Source organism: Fusarium coffeatum (genome assembly GCF_003316985.1).
Source record: "Fusarium coffeatum strain FIESC_28 chromosome Unknown BRIP53273_contig_52, whole genome shotgun sequence".
Taxonomy (NCBI): Eukaryota; Fungi; Ascomycota; class Sordariomycetes; order Hypocreales; family Nectriaceae; genus Fusarium; species Fusarium coffeatum.
In genome coordinates, this window is record NW_022157849.1 from 43669 (window position 1) to 59490 (window position 15822).

At 49.4% G+C, this 15822-nt stretch overlaps 5 protein-coding genes across 5 annotated transcripts; 2 read left to right on the plus strand and 3 right to left on the minus strand.

The window, feature by feature from the left end:
- Nucleotides 1–106: 106 nt before the first annotated feature.
- FIESC28_02366 (uncharacterized protein) lies at nt 107–4198 on the plus strand (the record flags this gene model as incomplete). Its single annotated transcript, XM_031156515.1, has 4 exons — nt 107–753; nt 805–2630; nt 2683–2902; nt 2959–4198. 4 exons carry the CDS (start codon nt 107–109, stop codon nt 4196–4198), a joined length of 3933 nt encoding a protein of 1310 aa, XP_031019389.1.
- A 1991-nt stretch (nt 4199–6189) lies between these two features.
- FIESC28_02367 (uncharacterized protein) lies at nt 6190–6675 on the plus strand (the record flags this gene model as incomplete). Its single annotated transcript, XM_031156516.1, has 1 exon — nt 6190–6675. One exon carries the CDS (start codon nt 6190–6192, stop codon nt 6673–6675), a length of 486 nt encoding a protein of 161 aa, XP_031019390.1.
- Nucleotides 6676–7790: 1115 nt separating this feature from the next.
- FIESC28_02368 (uncharacterized protein) lies at nt 7791–9336 on the minus strand (the record flags this gene model as incomplete). The annotated part of the gene is made up of 5 exons (XM_031156517.1): nt 7791–8153; nt 8237–8324; nt 8504–8857; nt 8989–8996; nt 9325–9336. 5 exons carry the CDS (start codon nt 9334–9336, stop codon nt 7791–7793), a joined length of 825 nt encoding a protein of 274 aa, XP_031019391.1.
- Nucleotides 9337–12128: 2792 nt separating this feature from the next.
- FIESC28_02369 (uncharacterized protein) lies at nt 12129–13349 on the minus strand (the record flags this gene model as incomplete). The annotated part of the gene is made up of 1 exon (XM_031156518.1): nt 12129–13349. One exon carries the CDS (start codon nt 13347–13349, stop codon nt 12129–12131), a length of 1221 nt encoding a protein of 406 aa, XP_031019392.1.
- Nucleotides 13350–14143: 794 nt separating this feature from the next.
- FIESC28_02370 (uncharacterized protein) lies at nt 14144–14712 on the minus strand (the record flags this gene model as incomplete). Its single annotated transcript, XM_031156519.1, has 2 exons — nt 14144–14282; nt 14339–14712. 2 exons carry the CDS (start codon nt 14710–14712, stop codon nt 14144–14146), a joined length of 513 nt encoding a protein of 170 aa, XP_031019393.1.
- Between the last annotated feature and the right edge of the window lie 1110 nt (nt 14713–15822).

Below are 15822 nucleotides of genomic sequence, written 5' to 3' on the forward strand. Positions count from 1 at the left end.
TTGATACGATCATGGGTCAAGCGAAGCTTTGAACCCTTTCCAAAATCGCTATCTCCAACACGCTGAACCCTGAAATTATCTGTCCTGTCACATAATCCTCTACACAATGGAACATCCTTCAGCAGCCTGGTCTGCCCAGGCTCCCTCTCCCGAAAAGTCATGCGAGCTCTATATACGCGACTATCCTCACCGGTCTATTGCCATCGTGTCGTCCTCTCATACTCTAATATTCCGATACACCTCATCCACCAGTGAAGCCATCGCGAACGGCTCGCTTACATCCTTAGCTACGATTTCGAGACCCCGCGGGAACGTCGGCGAGACTCTAGTATCAAAATGCATGGTCGAATTCGCACCTATTTCGAAAGACCTACTGCAAGACTATCGTCGTCTAACTCATCGACCGATTTATGGAACATTGGGCTTGATCACGGTCAACAGCGAGGTCTTCCTATCTATCATTACACATGCGACGCGCGCTGCCACCTTACGGCCTGGCGAGACCGTGGAACGTATAGGCGGAGTCGCATTCTATTGCTTGAGTAGCGCAGACTACGACGATGTTGTTCCCCTCGAATCGCTGGATCCCGAGTTTTTAGATTCTGCATCGGTGCAGTCGGCGCCTTACGGTCAAGGCCTTGGTCGAAGGGAGGTGGCCATGGAGCATCCTTGCCATGAACTGCGCAACCTACTCAGCAATGGAACCTTTTACTACAGTACAGATTTCGATCTGACGAACCGACTTCAAGACAGGTGGGTTGGTTAGCGTCTCACTTATAACAAACCCCTACTAACGAACGACAGACCCATCAACTCCAACTCGTTTGAGATTGACAACTTCGACGATGGATTCCTCTGGAACTCATTCATGATCAGTCCTCTTGTGCAGTTTCGCTCTCGACTTATGCCAAATGAACGAGCAGCTCTTGATTCGTCGCGCATACTTACTTCAGCAATTCGTGGCTTTTGTAAAACAATGACCATTCCGCTGAGCTCATCGCCCCTGAAGAATGTCAAGTCAGGGATGCCCTCATTTATGACTCTCATATCTCGATTGTCTTGTCGCAGAGCTGGAACTCGCTTCAATTCGCGAGGTATCGACGATGATGGACACGTAGCTAACTTTGTTGAGACTGAAACCACTTTCTGGAGTCCAGCAGGAACAATGTTTTCGTATGCTCAAGTGCGTGGATCGGTTCCAGTGTTCTGGGAGCAGGCCGCCGACCTGATTCCAGGTCGCCAGAAGATCACAGTCACCAGATCTCCCGACGGCACGCAACCTGCCTTCAACAAACATTTCGAGGAGCTTGAGCAATCCTATGGAGCAGTTCATGTCATCAACCTTCTTAGTGAGACTAAACCGGGTGAGGTCGAGCTCAGTAACCTCTACCATAAGGGTATCAAGCATTGTCCTTTGAGTCACGCAGAGCAGGGTGGATCTTCGGATCATGCCCTCTTGCGAGAGACAAATTATGATTTCCACGCCGAGACGAAGGGGCCCGCCGGATACGAGGCTGCTCGGGATATTCGTCGCTATATTGAGAATTCCACCGATGCTTTTGCATACTTCTTAGCTGAAGAGACGACCGAGCCCAGGTATGAACAGGATAACGCTGGACATACGCGTATGGTGGTCGTGCTTCAGCAGGAGGGTGTTTTTCGAACCAACTGTCTTGACTGTCTTGATCGAACCAACCTTATACAGACAATGATCTCGCAAATGGCGGTTGAGGCTTTCCTAGGACACCGTGGCGAATACGCTGCGTCCGATTTCTGGATGAGGCATTCCAGTCTATGGGCAGATAATGGTGATTCCTTGTCCAAAACTTACGCTGGAACGGGTGCCCTCAAGTCGTCTTTCACGCGCCACGGCAAGATGTCACTCGCTGGAGCGGTCGCTGATGTACGCAAGTCCGTACAGCGTATCTACCACAACAACTTTCTCGATCCTTCTCGCCAGATCACTATTGACATGCTTCTGGGTCGTCTTGTTGGGCAAGCACCGGTGCTACTGTTTGATCCCATTAGCGACTTTGTGTCATCAGAGTTGGCCAAGAGGAGTAGTGAGTTCACTTCATTTAACAGCATCACCATATGGGTTGGCACTTTCAATCTCAACGGGCGTACAGAAGGCGTTGAAGATGATCTCGGGCCTTGGTTGTTCCCAGAAGCTCTGGGTAATGCCCAGCCAGATATTTTTGTGGTTGGATTCCAGGAGATTGTCGAGCTCAGTCCTCAGCAGATCATGAACAGTGATCCGTCACGGAAGAATCTCTGGGAGCAAGCTGTAAAGTACAATCTCAACGAGCGGCAGAAGCGATTGGGCGGCGAGCGATATGTGTTGCTTCGAAGTGGACAGCTTGTTGGAGCAGCACTATGCATCTTTGTCAAGACGCCTAGTCTAGCCAACATTAAGAACGTCGAGGGCAGCGTAAAAAAGACGGGCATGTCTGGCATGGCTGGAAACAAGGGCGCGGTGGCGATTCGATTCGACTACGCCAACACTCACATATGTTTCGTCACGGCACATTTGGCCGCTGGATTTTCCAACTACGATGAACGCAACCGCGATTACGCCACAATTCACCATGGCTTACGTTTCCAGAGAAATCGTGGTATTGATGACCATGGTGAGTCCTTGCTGCCCCTTCTACCATTATGCCGTTATGCTGACATCAATAGACGCTGTGATTTGGTTGGGCGACTTCAACTATCGTATTGGTCTTAATTCGGAGACTGCGCGCGCTCTTGTCAAGAAACGTGACTTTGAGACGCTGTATGAGAATGATCAGCTTAATCTTCAGATGGTAGCTGGGTTGTCGTTCCCTTTCTATTCTGAAGCTCGCATTACATTTCCACCCACGTACAAGTTCGACATTGGGACTGACAACTATGATACATCGTATGTGGTTAGCTGTGATTCACGTATTAGTGCATGTATGCTGACTTGAGATTTAGTGAGAAGGCGCGCATTCCTGCATGGACGGATCGTATTCTTCGAAAAGGTTCCAACCTGAGACAATTATTATATAACTCGGCACCCCTGAAGTTCTCCGATCATCGACCTGTTCATGCTGCATTTGAGTGTAAAGTAAGCATCGTTGACGAGCAATTGCGAGAAACGATCAGCAAGGAATTGTATCAACGTCGAAAGGCCGATGTTGGAGACGCAACGGCTCATCTCGGGACTGGTGAGGACAGCGATGACGAAGATCTCATCGGGTATGATTCTATCGAGCCTGGACTGCCTCCTGCAAGCTCTGATCGCCAGAAATGGTGGCTCGATAATAAACAGCCTGCTCGCGCTGCAGTGCCTGTGCCCAAACCTAGGAGCGGACAGGCAGTTGGACTCAATCCCAACCGTCCCTCGAATCCATTTGGTCTTACGGAGGAACCAGACTGGATCTCTATCCCAAGGTCGTCTTCAAAAGCATCACTATCCAGCATGTCGAGCTCACCGTTTGAAAAGGTCAGCTTGCCTAACTCGATGGCGTCGACTTCGAGTATTCAACCTCGAAAGCTGCCTCCGCCGTATGATCCATCATCATTGCCAGCCAAGGTAGGACGTATCAACCTTATGGATGACCAGACTCCCATGGGCCATGTCGAGACGCCGCCTCCACCTCCGCCTCCCCGACGAGGAACGTCAGGGATGGCACCGAACACTGGATTTGGTCTTAATAGAGTTCAGACTCAGTCGCAGCCGCTGCCACCCCCTCTAAGGCCAACATCAGCAGCCTCGCACGTTTCTCAGTTCTCGCAAAATAGTAAGGGCGGTAAGCCGGCGCCCCCAGTGGCAAAGAAGCCGGCACATTTGACCACAACATCACCCAGTTCGAGCCCTGGGCTGAGTCACAGCCTTATGGATGAAGACTTTCGACCTCCGCTGCCGTCGAGAGCTCAAACTGGCGGCCCTATGGGAGGTCATCAACTACCAGGCCTCGGAGCCGCTGCACGGAAACCTGTTGGGCTACCGAACCAAGGAACTAACGGAACGGGTCTAAAGCCGTCAAGTTCAATCGGGGGTTCCACGGGCGGGGTGCCATCGCGCCGACCCGCGCCGCCGGTACAGCCCAAGCCGCAATTACCGCAGCCAAATCAACACCAACGGCAAGGATCGATGGATTTGCTAGGTTCGCTGGACGACAGTCAGAATGTTGGAGGATGGGAGACATTGAAGCCAAGCACGAGAACATAAGAAGATGAACAGCATTGTTAGCATAGTAGTATTTGGATTCGTAGGCGTTGACTGGAGCGGGAGCGTTTCGGTGGGCTTGGATTTAGAGTAAGCCTGCCTGTCTGTCTCGTGTTGGATTATAACTACTAGTACGGCATAAAAGTTGAAGTAAATTCTAACTGCTATCTCTGTCTCTACTGTTTTCTTGTTGAGGGTGTTCACATCAAGTCTGTTACACAACATGTGAGCCAGCAAATGGATCAGTGTGACCAGTACATGGGTCACGCAAATGCTAAAGGCCTGAACCCCTAAAATCGATATGGCGGTATGTCAAGCCAGTGTTAATCGCCAAGATGCAGCTAATTAATTCGATCACTTCTAGAGAACTGCACGTCGGGTGATGTGTGTGAGATAGGTCCATAAAAGACTACTGCTGCTGCTGCTACCCTGGAGAGGCGAGATGGAGGGATTTTATTTTGGCCTCATGACCCAGGTTGGTTGCCCCACAAACGAACGAACAAACAAACAATGGATATCTGATCTCCAACCAATGCATGTCTGTACTTTACATGTTTGGGGTTGTTTTGTTACTGCTGGTCTGAATATTCGGTCAGTTGAAACTAAGACATTTACTCTGCTGACTCTCAAGTCAGTACAGATCCTCATCCGATACAGTTCAGAACTAAGACTGGGCTGAACCAAAAGGAAGCACTAATTTAGTCTGCATCAAACTTGAACGTTTTGATTGATGTTTTGCTATGGATATTACCGATATCCACACTCAATTTAGCCTTTTTCAATGGATGAAAAAGGCTTCGCTTCTGAATGAGTGCATTGCATTGGTTGTTCAAGTGCAGTACAATACAGCACGCAGGTCTTTCCTGTAGGTACCAGCTGCCCTGCACTGCACTACACTGCACTGCACTGTCGCTGTAGCAGCTGTAGCAGTACCCTGTCGTGAGCACGAGACCTTGACCTTGGACGATCTAGACCAATGCTGATCACTTTATCAATCATATCACACCCTTGTCTTGTCCTTGTCTTTTTCCCCTTCACTTTACTTTTCCCTTCAAGTTCGCTCCGCTCTCCTCGTCGTCCCTCTCTCGGTCTCTCCACAATACAGCTCAGCTCCTCCTTACCTACATTATTACTTGCATATCGGTAACCTCAAGAGAATACCTAAACTTCAAAATCCATCAACGAGTCAATACTATCTACTATTCCTCCTCAACAAAAACCCCACTCTACCGTGTCGTTCGAGAAAGATCGTCCCCGGTCTGTGGTCCCATTAGCTCCAACTACTCTCGAACCGAGAAAACCGTTCCTACCTCCTACCTGAGTTACCTTGCCTTGCCTTGCAATTGGTCTTGCCTTACCTTGTCTTGGCTTGCCTCTCGTAAACCTTGATCGCAATTTCTCCCTTTTCCGCTCCCGTCCTTTTTCTTCAACAAAGGAATCAACCGAGTACGGATACTCCTTTTTTTGCTTTCCCATTCATCATCTTGTTCCCTGTTCCTGGCATCTCTCATCTACTGTACGAGTTCTTTCATTCCTTGGCTCTGTTTGTTCCAAAATTCAATATCAAATCAATCAATTAATCGGCGGGAAACAAAAACGCTCAGACCCGTCGATCGTAGTGTAATTCCCTGCACGAGTTACACGAGTCATTGGCCTACACCAACGAATTTGCTTGACGGCGCAGAACAAAACACTGCCATACCCTTGTGAAAACCAGAATTGAGATTTCAATCATCAATTTCACATCTTGAAGAGCGGGAAATCGCAAAAGCGAAGCAATTGAATGTCAGAATCACGACTCCGACTGGTCTCGGACTCATACTACACGATACGACATACAACATCAACATAATCCAGCCTTTTCCTACCAGCCGCCTAATTATTTGCTTTACAATCACGCGGAAGAAGGAATCAAACCACCCAGCATATCAACAACATCTATCAAATACCCCGTTACAAGTTTCAAACAAGTTTCAACAAATACATAATCAACCATGCCTGGCACTTCAGATCCTCGAATCAAGGTCAACCCCCTTATGCCTCCGGCAAAGCAGGAACGCATCCATGTCTGGCGAACCGAAGTCGCTTCCGCTCTTCACCTCCCCACGGCCCCATCTCTATCATCCTCTCTATCTTCATCATCCGCTACGACACCTGATCCCGACCCGGATACTTCTTTCGCGACACCCCCATCACCAGCCGGTTCAAGACCACGAAGTTTGTGGAAGCGCCTCAGCTGGCGCTTCGGACCTAAGAGACGAGCTGCCAACATGGCTGCAGCCGCTGCCGAACTACCTCCCGATGGCCGAACGGCTATGTACCGTGGGCTCGAGACCAGGGAGCCTAGGGGCGATGACGTGATGGACGAAGAGGGCGGCATACTCGAGAGGGATAGCGAACAAGGAAATGGCTTGAGAGAGAAGCAAGAAAGGCTGGCACGGGCAGCACAGTTACTCAACCGTCGCGCTGGGGAACGGTAACCTTCTGGCTGATTGACGCATCCACCTACCACTCGCTATGGCGAATGTGTCTCTATAATCACGAAAGGCCCGGAACCAGTAATTTTTCTTAATAGGCAAGCCGGGGCCATGTCGACATGTGTCATGATATAGCATTTATTCTTCATTAATTGATGTCCTTGACAGACAGCTTCACGCGTGTACGCAAGCACGCACGTACGTGCAACTAATCTTTCTAATCTGGGGTACGAGTGACATGCGACGATTGTGCCATAGGATATGCCAGTTCCATAAGCATCAAATTATGCCCAAGCACTCGCCTGCGAAGACAAGATTGGACAAATCAGCAGCCCAAGGAACAAAGCAAATGTCTTTTGGACAAACGTCACCAGGCAGAACCTTTGGAAAGGCCTCAGGACGAAGGAAGCCAGCGGAGACAACATAACAGCCGCTCATCTCGGTACCCGTGAACATAAATGTAAGGGGTGTGTAATTTTCGGGGGAAATGGTCTTTTTAGAAACAGGAAACAGTTCATCTCCATCGTCTCTCACCAGGGCACGGTCTGGAAATGGACCGATAGACAGGAACGAAAAGACATAAAAGACTAGAGACAAGGAGAAAACAAAAGGCGCAAACATGAGAAAGCCTTCTTCGCGGCGATCCATCGGGATGGGCAAGGCCCTGTCCACTTTCTTAATGACCAACAAGACGGGAAGTGAGAGATACACGGATGCTAGGTGCCCGAGACAGGCAAAGAATAAAGGTGAAAAAAAGGGGGGAACTTTGCGATTTATCTGCCAGGTAAAAAAGAAAAAAACAAGAGCCGTCATCATCATAGAAGTTGGCGGTCGATTTTCTTCAAAGTCCGACGGACGAACGAGACGAAAGATTCCGCGCCGCAACACTTTCCCTTTGCCAGAACCAGACCCTTCTTGATTCATTCCTCCCTCTCCATCGCCATGAAAAAAGCAACGCACCGCGCAAAAAGAAGAAGCCTCGTACTATCATCCAGCCCGCCCAAGACAGTCCCAGCTATCCGTATGTCCAGGGGCAGACGAGTGTAACCGGGGCGAGAATACATCTCGGTTCCTATATGCCGAGACGCATGTGGTATCGAGGAGGATTATTGATAGATTTAGGAGGCAGCAGCAGGCGCAGGCTCCTCAGCGGCAGGCTCCTCAGCGGGCTTGGCAGCCTCGCCCTCCTCCTTCTTGGGGGCATCAGCAGCACCGGCGGCCTCACCCTCAGCGCTGTCGGAAGAGGTCCAGAGGGTAAGGTTGTCGCGGAGGAGCTGCATGATGAGGGTGCTGTCGCGGTAAGACTCCTCAGACAGGGAGTCGAGCTCGGCAATAGCATCGTCGAAGGCCTGCTTCGCGAGGTGGCAAGCACGGTCGGGAGAGTTCAAGATCTCGTAGTAGAAAACGGAGAAGTTGAGAGCAAGGCCAAGACGGATGGGGTGAGTGGGAGTGAGCTCGGTCTGAGCAACGTCGGTGGCGCTCTGTTGGGCACAGTTGTCAGCGAGGGGCACCAGGGGCCCGGATCTTGCGACATGTGACTGTGGTGGGGGTAATTTAGCCTTACCTTGTAAGCATCGTGGGCAGCGGTAGCAGCGCCCTTACGCTTCTCACCGGAGGCGAACTCAGCCAGGTAACGGTGGTAGTCACCCTTCCTATAGATTGCAAAAAACTCGGTCAGCTTCTCGATACAAAAAAAGTATCTGGGGTGCATTGCAATTTTTTCGTTGCGGAAAAAACACGCATATGTCGAAATGTAGTGATTGGTGCATGAGCACAAAAAGGGCGGCAGACGAGGGGCCTCAGGCCAGAGGCGGGGAAGATAAAAACGCACATCTTGTGGTAGAAGACCTTGGACTCGCCAGTGGCGGCGTTGGGGATGAGGAAGTCGTCCAAAACGTCGAGGACATCCTGGCAGACCTTCTCGAGCTCGGTCTCGATCTTGTTGCGGTAGTCCTTGATGGTGGAGACGTGCTTGTCGGATCCCTTAGACTCCTCCTTCTGCTCGATCGAGGAAATGATGCGCCACGAGGCACGTCGGGTACCGACAACGTTCTTGTAGGCAACGCTGAGAAGGTTGCGCTCGTCGACGGTGAGCTCTCCGCCCAGCTTGGCAACCTCCTTCATGTAGGTGACCATCTCATCGTAGCGCTCAGCCTGCTCGCAGAGGCGGGCGAGGAAGGTCTTGCTATATTGCGGTAAGACGTACGAGGTTAGCGAAACGGTGTCCTGGGAGGATGATTGAAATCTCGACGAGCCAGAGCAGTTATCGAGCGCCGATAGCGTCATGAGAGGCGGGAGGGAACCATCTGGACAAACCTTTCACGCTATCACACCATAATAGTCAGCATCGAAACAACATAGATTAGGGAGATAGGGAGCACGAGAGATGAGCTATGAGATCAAAGCAGCCTGTTACCGCATGGAGGACACACGAGAGAACCCGAAGACCATCGCAAGCTGCATAACCACGTATTGGAGGTCATGAAGCGGAAATCATCGAGGAAACTCGTGGTGGTGATGCCGTCCATGTTGGGCTTCGACTGAGGGGTTGTGCGGACTTCGGCGGGAGCAGGCCGAGAAGGAAAAGGATGCGAGGACCCTTTGGAAAAGGAGGGGAATGATGCAGCGCAGCGCATCAAGGAGACGACTTACCTCAGTGGCCATTGTGGAAGATTTTGGGTATTTGGTTGATAGAAAAGAGGAAGCGGTCGTACGGGAAAAGAAAGTTAGAAGTTGAGGTTGTGAGTGAGAAGATGGGAATTTTTGGAGGTTGAGATTTGGGGGGGTGAGAGGAGGAGGGAACGAGATGGTAACCTATGACCGTAACCTCAGAGAGAGAGGGAGAGGGACTGGACTGCCCGGGTTGGGATTGTGACTGGGACTGGGCTGTGGAGGTGGGGTCAAAAACCAGCCCGGGCAGCGGTTCAGAGCCCAGCAACAACAGGCCGCACAGTATGGACGGTAAAGGTAGGTAAAGGCAACCTAATGGAAACCAACCAGCCAGCGAATGGGTCCAGCCTGCATTGAATTTCGGCAGCCTAGGCGCCAGTCTACGCTCATTACCTGCCAAATTTTGGGGGTTCACATCGCTAAAGAGAGCTGAATAGCCCGCACAGCACAGCACAGGCCTAGGCCCTGGGACCCCCCTCCATTCATGTGGGCTGTTGATTTTCTTTTTCTCATCATGGATGTATTTTGGACACCGCTCGCCTTCCTTTCAGTGCTGTACTGTACCTAAAAGTCGGGTAAACTTAGTGCATCCTGTCTCCTCTCTCTTCCTCTCTCACATGGAACCCAGTCACCGCTCTCAACATATCCAACGTAACCGACACTGTTTAGAGAGTAAAAGAAAAACAGAAAAAAGGGGAAGCTACAGAATCTCCCCGTTAAGCGGAACACATCCCCGTTGAAAAGTTCGGACGGAACGATGGGCACTATAGCTGCCCGCCTCATCTAAATTGCACCCTCATCTAGGCATGGGCGAGTCTATGACAGAAATTGCAATGTCAGTGTCAGTGTCAGTGTCAGTCAGTACTGTAAACGAAGAAAATGAGCCACGTGAGCGCAGGAAAATAGGTGACGACACGCAAATCTTCCATCTCCTTCACCCCTCTTCTACACTACCTAACCTTACCTTAGGCAAGGTACAGTAAAGTAAACGAAACAAGTCCAGCCTTGGTCTTGATGGCCCTGGCACGTCATGTCCCGTCAATCCCTATCATTATCAGACCCCTTATTATTGACATTCACGGTGGAGTGTCTAATTCTTGATTGCTTCACTCAGCAATAAACAAGCACATACTGTACTGCACAAACCAGACAAAGCAAAGTCGATTGCTGGCCTGCACTCAGTGGAATTCCACAACACTCTCTGCCTCTGCATTAGATAGGATTCCCTCAAGTCAGCCTCGTTGGGGCTGAGGATATCCCCCCCTGTCTTGGTTATCTATGCCTGCCACAGACAGCAACTCGCGTCTCACAACGAATCAAGGCTTAGACCCGAGAGGCTTTAGACTGCACATGGCAACCTACCATTCATACACCTTCTTTGGTTCATAAAACTCTTAATAGTATCTGTAAGACTCGGCTAGTTGCCCAACAAACAAGGCGACAGATAAACAGTTTTGGGTGACGGCGAGATGAACTCATTTCCTGGACTGGACTCGTTCGCCTTGCAATTATATTAACCGCCCACTGCAGCGTCTAAGTACTGTACGGAACTCATCTAAACCAACCAATCAGTCAGCGTAACAAAGTAAATTCTACGTTCTTCTAACCCTGATTTTGGCCGTAACTGTGAGACAGTTGTTGCGATATTTGTATCAAGTCCATGATTAACCCACTCTCTGAAACATTAAGCATATTATGTTCGTGCACAGTTCATAAACAGTCAATGGCATTAGGAGGTCTTACTGTCAGTGCCCATTTAGTCTAAGTAGTCCATGTGATGTGATCCGCTATCAAATCTACAAAGATCTGCCCATCCCATCTCGCTATCAACGGGACTATCCCTTTCCATCCCTGCGTGTTTATTCGAGATGGGAACCCATTTGGCTTGCAAATGCAACCCACTCTTCGAGTTGTCTATCTATCCTTGACGAGAAATCCACGAACCTGGATGCGGGAACTTTGATCTTGTTCTAGTTCAGCAATATCCTGGCTTGTTTCAAAGGATTTCAACCAGGAGTGCAGTTGGTACCGTGATCAGCTGTCAAATAGCTTGATGACTCATTTACTATCATGGACTGCAAACAATCTGGGAATGCTCAAAGTAGTGCAGTCTCGATTGTTGAACCCCCTATTACTGACAGAACAACTTGACTTCTCTTCGACCTTATGGACCCATCTGCAATTATCCGCAGCCCACGTTCCACCAAAGGCGGAACCAATTTTGCCTCAAAGTACCCATACAGCTCATAGATTGCTATTATATCGCTGATATGCCTGACGATAGAACGGAATAGGGTACATATACACCATGGTTTGCCACACAAGATTCTGCTTTAAATAGACTTCTCTTTCTAATCAATCTTTTCAAAAGAGCTCATCAATACGAAGACTCTTCGTGATCATTTGACCCTAAACCTCGAATGACCCTGGAATAACTTGACTTGTGGAGCTTTCCGTTCGGTCTAGCCCGTGGTCGCTGCGGGAGTGGCCGGGGGACCGTGAGTTGGCAACCGGAGAACCGTAGAATACCGTACCGTACCGAGCAAGAATCAATACACAATCGCACAAGATTTGATACAGAACGCTTGGCAATGGAAAGAAGTTAGACCATTCATTGTATAGACCTTTCACTAATAGTTCATCTTCGTAGCCCATGACATCCGAGAAATAAATAACAGGCCTACTCGCTGGCTTTCAAGTTCAATACTAAGTAGAGGTATCTATAACAAGGCTTTTCTCAAATTCGTAAACGCCAAACAGCTTCCCCAAGCCGACTACTCGCCAAATCATAATTCCTCAGTCTCTGGGCCTGGGCCTTGGTATCGTCCTCTGCCCCAGTCTGCAGGATCTCCTCCGGGTACACAAAGACCTAATCTCCAGAAATAATCCCGATGCGCAAACAAGAGCTGCCACAACTTGAACCTCGAAGGAAACCCATTCAGCTCTGCCAACTTATCCGATGTCGTCAGTAGGCTTTTGGCGTGGAACAGCCGACGGATAGTCATCCATAGCGAATCATCTGCCCCTGCTATGCACTTCGGGTCTTCGTCGCCGATGCACATGTAGATATCAGACTCGGAAGGCGTCAGTTCCTGTTTGGCAATGTATACCTCTCCTGAGTGCGACTTATATCCCCATTCGCCCAGAGGCAGTAGAGGTACAGGATCTTCTTTGTGAGTCACCCGCCTGTATTCGCGCTTCTCTAGATTCTCTTGCCCATCCAGGTGGAATACCTCATCCACGAAGCGGGCTAGACCTTCGTTTCCAACGCGAGGCTCTCCGAAGGTGGTGACTATGACATCCTCCCATCCTAGCGATACCTTCAGCTCTAGTGCTGCGAGGCAGGCAACAGAGCCCCCTAGGCTGTGTCCAACAAGTTGAATCGGATAGGAAGGGTATTGCAATCTTAGCTGTCTCAATTGGGGGAGAACGAGGCGTCGAGTGTTCTTCCACGACTGGAGAAAGCCCATGTGTACGGTACAGTTCGTACATTTATGCTCGGGCTCTTCGGGGGGTTCGCCTCCACCATGATCCGGGGACGGATATGGTACATACTCCTGAGGTACAGTGCTCAGATCGACAACCGTATTGGCAATACTGTAGGTGCCGCGGAAGGCCACCACGATAGCAGGCTCACCAGCGTTCAAGACATCGCCATTCACTCGTTGTTTCACGCCATGATCCACGGCGATATACCCGCAACTATCGCTGAGCAAAGGACCAGTGTTCCATGTGTTGATGAGAGACAGACTGGGGAAATCGTTGCATCTCGATACACAGTCAAATGGTTTTCTGACACCGGTTGTCCCAATGCAATAGGCGATATCCACAAGTCGCGACAGACGTTCGAGAGTCGCAAAGAATGATACTGAAATGCTGTTCGGTGACGGTGTGTTTGACTCGGGAATGTGTCTTTGTGATGATGAACTACTGAAAGCGAAACTCGAAGTGATGAAGATGAGCTGAACTGTCAAAATGCTCAGTGAATCTGTAAGTTTGAACCTCATGATGAGATCAAATTTGTTGTGAGTGTATAATTAGGATGAATTGTAGACACGTTCCCAGAGGCGCCAGCGCTTTGAGGATGTTGAGTAAAGTATTAAGCTTAATACCAGGTCAATAGCTCATAAGTAGTCTGCATTGGGAGAAGAAGGAAAAAGCGACGCATAATAGAGGTCTGTGTTTTGTTGGGGAGGACTCTAATTTAGCTCCCAATGAAGCAATGACGATGGGATCTAGAATTGATCAAGTGAAGGCGTCAAGATCAGGGTTGACAGGTCTCGTGAGTGACAGACCTCAAACCGTTGAGGTCATACGGTAAGGTTACCCTCTCCAACCGTGAAGAGCGGTACCTGATTAGCCCGCCAAATGACCACTATTGCGGAGGTATCATTCTTTGCCCGTCCAGAAACAGTCTCGAAAGTTGATTGACGGGTTGTGAGTGGTTGATTGAGCCTGTGTTACCCCGGATTCCCGTCTATGGACCCGCTTTAATACATGGCCTCCGCTACAGCCTACAGGGCAGGCGGCAGTTGAATTTGAGGTTCGTTCCTGAATTCACTTCATATGGAACATCATCATGTTTGTTAACAATTGAATGTTTGGTTCATTTTATTCTATTCTTCTCTGTTGGCAAGAGTCATTATTCCCATTAATCTTTAGACTCGTCCGTCTGTAATTATTGTCCTTTCATGCCTAACTCGGTTCAGTGAAGTCGAGGGCAGAACACCTGACCGCTACCTGTAGTCTTGCACCGCCTAATCTCCATCATCACAAGATCTCACGACATACAGAACGAAACTTATGATGGAGGTGCTTGCCTCGAAGGCTGAAGGCTAGTGAAACCCGCCTTGTGGTCTGTTGAGTTGGTTGAGCAACTGCCAGTCCTGGCACACTTGAGAGGGAGCATGACACTTCCGCTGGCCTCGTATGGTAGACTCCTATAGAAGCAATTATCAATCATCAGGAAATTTTAGTCATATTCGTAAGCACTTACCCATCCGCTTGGCCGCAAACCTTCTCCATCATCCAAAGCTTCTGGTAGTCGCTATCCCACAGAAACTCGACTGCGCTGTCGTCACACGCAAATCGGTCGGTCCCCATTCCGGTGATGGGCTCTGAGGAAGAGTTCTTGTGGCAGGGAGTGGTCAAGTCTGTGTCCTTGTCGAGGAATGTAAAGTCGAAGCCAGTGAGAGTCTTGCCGCCATCCTTGGACTCTGCCTTGAAGTTGCGGATATAATAGGTATCGGGGAGTGTGCAGCCGTTGTCCTCGGCGCTGCTTTCTAACATTGAAAGGCTTTGAGGAACTGCGTAGGCGTGGGCCGCCCACGTGGTGGGCAAAGCAGCAAGAATAACGAGTCCGAATTGCATCTTGAAGGTATGATATTTGGGAGATGATATAAAGATACGGAGGATCAAAGACGGCAAAGTTATTAAGAAGGTGATGAGATATGGTCTAAAAGAAATGATGGGTTTTCACGTCGAGACATGACTAGTTATAAACTTATCGAGCAAGCCATATGGAGAAGACGACGTCAGAGTCGTAATAGTCCCTTTTGCTGGTTCCTCCTTGCCTCACCGAACACGCGGCCAAAAGACCATTAAACCGGGCCTTCTTTCCCTTTCAGCACCTTCGTGCAATCCTATTTCACCTGCCGATCCTCCTGCATTCGTGAGAGGACATGGAGTTGACGGATCAGAGGCTAGGATCCGGCAGTAGGCAGTGCTATTGATTGGATGCCGATCTAGTTTCATGTTTACAGGGACGGAGGTTTAATTGTGGACTCGTGCTCTGTTTGGGCAGCGCATGTTTATCACCTTCTCAGCTTTTGGTCGTTGGTTGGTCAGTACGTAGCGATGCTATTCCCGTCGAGTGTTACAAGAATAGAAGCGTTATGCCGTCATGCGAATTGGTTGGGCTGAGAAGCGATCACTTATAAGGGTCCAGAGGTGCTTGTTTGCATGTTTCGGTTTAACTCGTGAGTCTGTGAGTCTTGGGATGCGCTTCGAGACTCGGTTGTCGATCACAATGCGCATTGAATCATACCCTCAACTCATCTCCCATGCCAAGGGTCCGAGAGGTAACCAAGTAACGTTAACAGAACGCATGTTACCTTGTTGAGCCCGCAGTAGATGGATAGAGCAATTCCTTTTTGAACGGATATAATAATTAGTTGATCTTGAACTGAACCTGATATCTCAAGTTGGGGACGAATCTTGGGGGTGACCTCTACTCTGTACCATGAAAACAGCTGTCAATAAGACAAGAAGAGTTTATAGCCAGATTAGTTGCGTCTTATAGACCGTATCTTGCTAAAATACAGCCCTTTCTCAGAGAAACTTTTGATCTTGATATTGATTCAGTGGTGAAGACATCCGATAGTGAATCTAAGGTAGAAATCTGACAGTGGATCCACAGTAGTCTCTTTCTTGACAGCCACAATTAGCCCCGCCATCTCTAGCCACAGCTCCATCGCACAT